Consider the following 7,904-nt stretch of genomic DNA (forward strand, 5'->3'; position numbering starts at 1 on the left):
AAGCAGTGTGCACAGCAGGGCACTGTGGCCAGAGGAGGCCAGGCAGACAAGCTCAAGGGCCCTCCATTCAGTGAGGCATCTATCCAGGGTCTACCATGTGCTGGGCACCAGACTGGGTCTCAGAAGAGATGCTAAGACTATTGTTCTTGATCCTGGAAGAAGTGAAGCAAGTCCCCACCATGGAGCCCTGCCTGCCCTGCTGCTGTGGGCAGGGGGCCAGAGGAGCAGCGAGGGCCAGCAGTGAGGGCCAGCCGTGAGGCTCTGCAGTCTAGAGTTAACAGGGTCCAGCAGCTGATTGGATGTGGCCAGAGAGAATGAAGTACAAGGACAACCCTGGGGTGGGGACCAACAGCAGAGCTGCTGGAAACTGTTCCCATCCCTGGGCAGGAATGAGGGACCAACACCGGAAACCTGTGAAGAAGGACCAAGAGTCCTAAGGGTGTCAACCTCGGTGGCTCAGAAAGGCCAGAACACCCATCACAAGATCACAAGGTGCCCTGACTCCACCTGCCAACAGTAGGATGGAAACTGGCTGTGGCCGTCACCCCCTCCCTGGCTTGTGAGCTTCTGAAGGACTCCAGAAAGATCCCTGAATCAAACTATGGAAGCGACCAGTAGGCGGACAGGTTCGGTGTGTGACAGAGCACCCCGCTGGTTTTTAAGACCTGGCAGCAATCACATTAATTTCTCTTCAAATGGATTTCCTGCCGGTCACACACCTGTCATTTCCCTTCCATGCACCTGGTGGGGGAAAGTATGGCGAGAAGGACGGGGCTGGAGCCCAGGTGCAGCCAAGCATGTGAGTGTCCACGCTCCGCCCAAAGGGAAATCCAGCCCAGCTGACCCCCGGGACTCACTGCACACCTAAGAAAGCGTCCCTTAGGAGGAAAGGAGCCCGCAGGGTCCTCACGGACTCGCGTCTTTAATGCACTGAAAAGAGCAGGGAGCATTGGTGCCTTCGGACCCGCGTGTGCACCGCACCTCCGCTACAGAAGATGCGGGGGGCCCTGGGGCAGCTCACTCCCAACCGCTGCAGTCTAACCGGAGGCCTTAATGATTCTGACGAGGCCGCCTCTTTTAAAAAGAGAAATAACATATCATTAGAGGAAAATTTCTTGGAAGTGCAGCGTGGACTGGATGCGAGCCACCCCAGGACCTGCCGCAGGTGGGACCCGGAAGGGCAGCAGCCACGCACGCGCTCCGCCGTGGCCCGGCCGGGGCGCCTGGAGATGCAGCCACCACCCGCTTCAAACATGGCGGCCACAGACGCGCCGAGGAAGTGCCAGTCTCAAACATGGCCTCGAAGTACGCTCGACTTCCGGCTCCCGCCTCCCGCCTCCAGGTCCGAATCCTCGGAGCTGCGCCCCGCCCGCCTACGTAAAGACCCAAGTTGTTAGGTCACGTGCCGCGGACGCCGAGCCGCGATTGGCCAGCTCCCTGGAGACGTCAGACGCCGTACAGACGCAGGTCGAGGGGCGCGGGGTTGGCGCTCTGTGGAGGAGCGGCTGGCGGGGCGCGGGAGCCCCGGCGCCGCTCACACTCATGAGGAGCAGGAAGGTGAGGGGCGGGCCGCGGGGGGGCGAGGGGCGGCCTCCGCCTGGCCTCGCCCCCCCGGGGGCGGGGGCTCCGGCCTCCTGCGGTGCCCCGAGTCCCGGGCCGCCTGCCGCCGCCCGGGGCGGGAGTTCGGCACGTGACCGGCCGGCCCGCGGCTGAGCGCCGGAGGGCTGCTCGGCCACCGAGCGCTGCGGGTGCGGCTCCTGCGAGTCGCGGGGCTGGGGCGTCCGCGCCGTCTCGTCTTCTCCGCCCGAGGTGGTTCCCTAGCCCGCGGCGGCCCGCTCCGCCGCCTCCTGTGTCGGGTCGGGAACTGGACGCGAGTAGAGCGCCGGGTCCTGCGGTGGCCGCGTCACGGTGCACACCGCTCTCCCCAGCAGCCGAGAGAGGGAAGGAGGGGATGTGCATGGAAAACTTCCAAGGACGGGACCACTGGACCGGCCCGCTGCGGTCCTTTGTGGCCCTGGGCGTTGAACCCGGGGGTGATCTACCTCGGAGCCACATCCCCAGCCTTTTTTTATTTTGAGGCAGGGTCTTGCTGATTTGCTGAGGCTGCCCACGAACTTGTGATCCTCTTGCCTCAGCCTCCTGAGTAACTGGATGACAGGCGTGGCCAGTGGGCCCCACTGGCCCAATTTTCTTTGGATTTAAATTGCTGTCTGTGGTCACTGGCTCCAACCTGAAGAACTTTCTTTATTTCTTGTAACGTGAAGCTGCTGGCAACGAATCTCAGCTTTGTGGCTGGAGGTCTGTGCCCTGCCTTCATCTCAAAGGGCAGCTTGGCTGGGTTAGGGTTCTTGGTGGGCAGTCTTCTTCAGGTACCTTGAAGGTGTTTGATGCTCTCCCGTGGCTTCCATGGGCATTGGTCTCCTGCTGGTTCCAGAGTTTGTCCTTATCCAGGACTTTCAGGACTGACACTGATGTGTCTGGATTTACCCCACATACCTTGGCATTTACACCACTTGAAGTTTGGTTTGTTGACATTCCTGGATGTGTAGATTGGGAACTTTTCTCCTTTCCTTTCTTTCTGTTGTTCCATTACACATGTTGGTGTACGTGATGCACTCAGTGTTTCTGAGGCTCCTTCCCTTTTCCATTTGATTTACATGATGTACCAATCTTCAGTTCATGGCTACTGTTGAGAGCCCTTCCCTGTAGTTTTAAACTCTAGAGTTTCCACTTGGGAACTCACACACACACACACACACACACACTTCCCCTCCCTCCCCAGTCTCTTGTGATGTGACACTGTTATCTCTCTCCTCTTTATTCACAGACAGTGTGGGAACATGGACTTGTCTGGGCTGAGTGGTAGTTTTGTCCCTGAGAGAGGTGCACAGCAGCTCTTGGCAGTGTCACATTCAGTGACAGAACTGCTGCTGCAGGGCTCTTCCCACCAAGTCCTGTGCTGTGAGGTGACATAAGCCTGGCCCCAGCAATCTGCAACAGCCCCTGACCCTGGCCAGGAGCCCCTTGCTTGTACTGCCTGTAGCAGGGGCGCCCCCTCCTTCCTCAGGTTGCTGCCCCAACACTTTTTCAAATGCTCTGTCTCCAGCTGGGCAGAGTCCATGGCAGGGGTGGAGGGTGGATGCGGAGACTTGCTACCCTACGCTGGCTTGTTCCTTTTCTGTTTTTCCATCTGCTGTTGAGCAGAGCACCTGCATCTGGCACGTCATCGATTTCCAGTTCTAGGGCCCGTTGTGGCAACAGCCTCTGAGCTTGTAATTTCTACCTTAATTCCTCACTTCTGTTTATCACTTTATTACTCTTTATTACTCATTTTTATACTCTTCAATTTTTAAGGTGAACTTTGAAACTTATTTTCTAAGTGTAGTGCAATATCCTGGACTGGATTCTAGAACAGAATAAAAAAGTATTCATGGAAAGACAGAGGAAATACAAATATCATCCAAAGTTCACAGTATAGAATCAATGCTAAGTTTTAGTGTTGCTCTGTTGTTTTTGCTACTTTTCTGAAAACCTAAAATTATTCTTAAATAAGGTTATTTTAAATGTTAAGGCTTTTTTTTATTAGAAGCCTTTCCTTTGTCTTTAGAATAAGATAGAAGTAGACAGCAGCTGACAGTAAGATGTGGAAGAAGCTACCTGCTTAAAGCTGGAGTTAGGACTGCCATTTAGGGAAGGGAGGGGAGGCCAGGAACTTGCCTTCGTTTTCATTTACCTTTTGTCAAGAACTTGACACATCAAAGATTGACAGCCTTATGAGGAAGGAAATGTGCTGCTTACTCTAGACACTTTGAGATGATTTTGAGTCCATTAACATACACACATGGTCCTACAAACATACACAGTGAGGAGGCAGATTGTCCCAAGCCCCCAAGATCATGCACAGCAGATCCTGTATCTAAACCCAGGCACAGCTGCCTTCCTATAAAGGTGGTAAGAGCCTGGGGGGTTCTCTAGTTGGGAGACTTCAGCTGCATGCTCATGTTTTTTCCTGGGAGCATCCTCTGACTGAGCCTCCACCTGGTCTAGCTCACAGGTGGAGTGCGATCTTCAGCGCGCCTACGAGCCCGAAGTTGCTCTGAAGCCAGCTTGGCCCCTGCCCAGGATGTCACTGGCTCCACGTCTGCCAAAACAGCATGTCTGGTGAGCTCTGTTGCCATGAAGAATACCAAGGTCTAAATACTAAGTTATCACTCCAAGACGCTAATGTAGCTTAGATCCCAGGGCCCATGGGAGGAGAGCCTGGTGCTGCTGACTCTGCTTTCAGGAGGCTGGGCTGTGCAGTCCAGAGTGCTTTCCTGGCGTTTGCCACCAGGATGATTATGTGTGTCAGGGACCTGGGCTCCAAGATACGATTGTTCACTCTGAAGGTGGCCTGTCCAAGTGATAAGGGTGCATTGTCATACTGCTTCACCCCAAATCACGAGAGGAAGGCTCAGGGGGCTAGGAAAGGACCCTCTGATAGTCTTGAGCTGTTGTCTCCAAGGAGTCCCTGGCCCACTGGGCAGCTGGTGCTGTCTCTTGCTCAGCTGCTTGTAAAAGTCTTGAAGTCCATGTAGCAACCTCTGCTGAGCACCTCCCACACACCAGGCTTGGGAGAATAATGCAAAAACTCGTAGAGCTTCCATTTAGTAGGAATGAATGGAGACTGGATCCTCTTATTGTAATTTCATAACAAAAGTAAACATATGCTTCAGGAAACACCCCCCCTCCCCCGCCAGGGAAAACCGAAAGCAATGGAGTAATGACAAGGTTAGGGTCTAGACTTATCCTCAGCCATTAGTGTGTATTCTGTCCCTCCAGTGGTGACACAAGGTGACGAGAGTTATGTTGTCTCAGGTGAAAAGAAACAGGAGCCTCTGGGATCGAGGCCTGTGGTTGCTAGATGTGTCTAGTTTCCCCTTTATGTTCTTTCTTGGCAGACTTCCTCATCACACAAGGCTGCAGACAGGCGGACTTCCAAGAAGTTCAAGTGTGACAGAAATCATCTTTTGAAGGTTGAATTACAGAAACTAGTCCCTAAAAGTGACAGTGCTTCTTTGCCAAAAGTGGCACCCAAGGTCCCTTGTGAAAATGAGTTTGCAGAAGACAGTATGTTGCTCCTAGGCCGTGAGGCTGGTGTTGCTGCACAGCAGGAGGCTGCGGCGCCTCCCCTCAGCCCTTGCAAAGCTGCCAGTAACCCTTGCTCAGCAAAGACTGAAGATGGTCTATCTACGCAGGAACCCAGCGCAGGGGCAGGGGCAGAGGAGTCAGATGGCTGTTCTGTGGGGCAGGACCAGGTGGCGCTGGAAAGAGAGGATGTGCGGAAGCCATTGTTTCAGATGGACAACAGCGTCTTTCTAGATGATGACAGCAACCAGCCCATGCCAGTGAGCCGATTTTTTGGAAATGTTGAACTCATGCAGGTAAGAGTGGCACATCCCCCTCCCTTGCTGCATCTGAGGCCTGCAAGCATGCCTCGCCACAAAGTTAATACACTTTGATAATTTTAGTGCAAGAGAAAAAAATAAGGGTTAGCTAATCAGGGCACTCCCTCCAGCTCCCAGGCTCAGAATCCTGCCATTGAGAAAGGCGGGCACCTTCCAGGTGCACCAGCACCCTGCACCACTGTGGTTTCCTGAATCTGTCTACCCCTCTCTTGCCTGAACCAGAGTCCTCCTTACCGAGGGATGGGTGCTTGGACCTCCTCATTTCCATGTCTAAAAGGGAGGCCCACTCGGACAGACCAGAGCTAACCAAGGTGAACTGTGTGTGCAGATGCTCTCATTGTGTCACTTGGGACTGAAGTCCGTGTTTTCTTCCCTCTAAGGACCTGCCTCCAGCCTCTTCAGCTTGTCCTTCAATGAGCAGACGAGAATTCAGAAAAATGCATTTCAGAGCCAAAGACGATGAGGATGACGATGATGCAGAAATGTAGAGAAGCACAGAATGATTTCTCGACACATTCAGGATAGTTAACAGTTTGACAGTTTAGCAAATTATGCAATTTATATACAATGCATCTCCAAGAGAATGTCTTAATCAGATTTCACCCCTAAGAGAACTGTGCAGAACACCAGATGCCTGTGGGAGGTGTCTGTGCAGCCCTGCAGCTGCTGCTTGGGTGCAGGCATCTTTTGTCACATTCGTATGCTGTGGTGCTGGCGTGGGTTAGCCATGAGGGCTCTGTGTTTCCGTGTTAAGTGAGTATGATCTTTGTAAGGAAACCTTCCCTTGAGCTCCTTAGTTTTATGATATGCAAGTTTTTGTTTTTTTCCAATATCAGAATCTGATCACTCCTGATCAATTCAGTGCCAGTGCTTGCAGGATTGTCCTCATTGCAGTGTAGAGCTAGTGTTGTTGACCTTGAAATTTTACAAAATACACATGGGAAAGAAATAAAAATATATTTTGAAAATTTTTCAAGTACTGTACCTAAAACTACTCCTTCCTCAAAAATTTGAGAGCCAAGGGAAGAAATGAATCTTGTAGGCCCATTAACCTGCAGGAGAGGTAAGGCCGCTGGGACAGGCTTTGAGAGGTGACCCAGCCCCTCCCCTGCCCTATTGTCCTTGTTGACAGCTCACTCACCTTTGCCACAAGAGGGTCAGACTGCCTCCCTGCGTGGTGGAGGCACCATCCAGTGAGGTGTACCATTCGGCTGCATGTGTTCTCAGGTGGCACCCTGGGCCCACATACCTGAGCCCTACCTGGGGATGTTCCCCAGCCCCCACCTGTATCAAGGAGCACCTGGTGACGTGTCTTCCCCAGTGGACAAAGGGGTGCAGCACATGGGGGCTTTCCCAGCCTCTTCCTTTCAGCTGTGTGCCAGGTCTCAGCAGAACACCTAGGAGGAGGAAGCCTGGCCGCTGGCTGTACCAACGGGAAAAGTGCTCGGCCCTTGAGAACGTACAGGACTCTGTAAGGAATGGCTCCATGTCTGGGCTCCTGCCCAGACTTGGCTGGGTGTAGCCAAGCTGCCCAGCCATCCTATGAGGTAACAGGAAGTAACAACACAGCAGACCACTTAGCAGGTGACAAGCCCTGTGAGGCTCCTTCCACTGCCCTCCCTGCAAGTAGTTTCCCTGCACCATTCTCTGCTTCTGTTGTGATCCCCATTATCTGTGACCGTCACCTGCTCTGGAAGATTCTGCCATTCATCCATTGACTGAATATAATTCAAAACTTTTTTGTAGTCATTTTCTGATAGCCAGGGGAAATAATTTACATCTTTAGATTGCTGCATAAGTGCAGTCTGTAATCTGCACTGCCTAGGTGGGAGCACCATCGGTTCTGCCACACCTGACCTGTGTAGGGCCCTTCCTAACTGGTCATGCAACTTGAGCCAGTCCCAGAAGCCTCATATGACATCTAGGATTGAGGTGGCAGAGATGGCAAACCTAAGTCCCTGAAGGTCACTATCAAAGGGAAGCAGAGTTGCCATAGCACAGGTATCACATGTACAGTAAGCGGCCCCAGGTGGTGGGCAGGGCCTCTAGAGCAAATGGACCCAGGGCAGAGGTCCTGCCATTGTTCTTCCAGATGCAGGGCCACCTGCAGAAACACCAGGGAATCAACCCACAGCACATGTGAACACTAAGCACTAGAGAGAATAAACTTCAGAACTTGCTAGCGTGTAGTAAGATCACCTTGAGCACCATACACCCTCTGCACAGGCTGACCACGAGCATCTGCCTTGCAGGCCTGGCCCCAAAACAACAGGAGGCCACATTATTACAAAAGGACTTCTTAGAAACCATCTCTAAACACAAGACGTGGGGGGCACAGTGCTCAGTGTGCCCAGGGGAGAAGGAAGGGGCGCTTCCTGAAGGTGTGAGCCAACACAAAGGGCAAGTCCCCACTGGTACCTGGAGCAGCCCTCTCTGGACTAGAGAGGCTTACAGCCT

General features: G+C 53.1%; 1 protein-coding gene across 1 annotated transcript; it reads left to right on the forward strand.

Moving 5' to 3' along the window:
* The first annotated feature begins 1,461 nt into the window (after positions 1–1,461).
* On the forward strand, positions 1,462–6,418 carry C7H1orf174 (chromosome 7 C1orf174 homolog). The gene is made up of 4 exons (XM_076863424.2): positions 1,462–1,557; positions 4,048–4,161; positions 4,941–5,423; positions 5,828–6,418. The coding sequence occupies exons 1-4, from the start codon at positions 1,543–1,545 to the stop codon at positions 5,933–5,935; spliced, it is 720 nt and encodes a 239-aa protein (XP_076719539.2). The 5' UTR covers positions 1,462–1,542; the 3' UTR covers positions 5,936–6,418.
* The last annotated feature ends 1,486 nt before the right edge of the window (positions 6,419–7,904 follow it).

The sequence above is a fragment of the Callospermophilus lateralis genome, chromosome 7, assembly GCF_048772815.1.
Source record: "Callospermophilus lateralis isolate mCalLat2 chromosome 7, mCalLat2.hap1, whole genome shotgun sequence".
Classification (NCBI taxonomy): Eukaryota; Metazoa; Chordata; class Mammalia; order Rodentia; family Sciuridae; genus Callospermophilus; species Callospermophilus lateralis.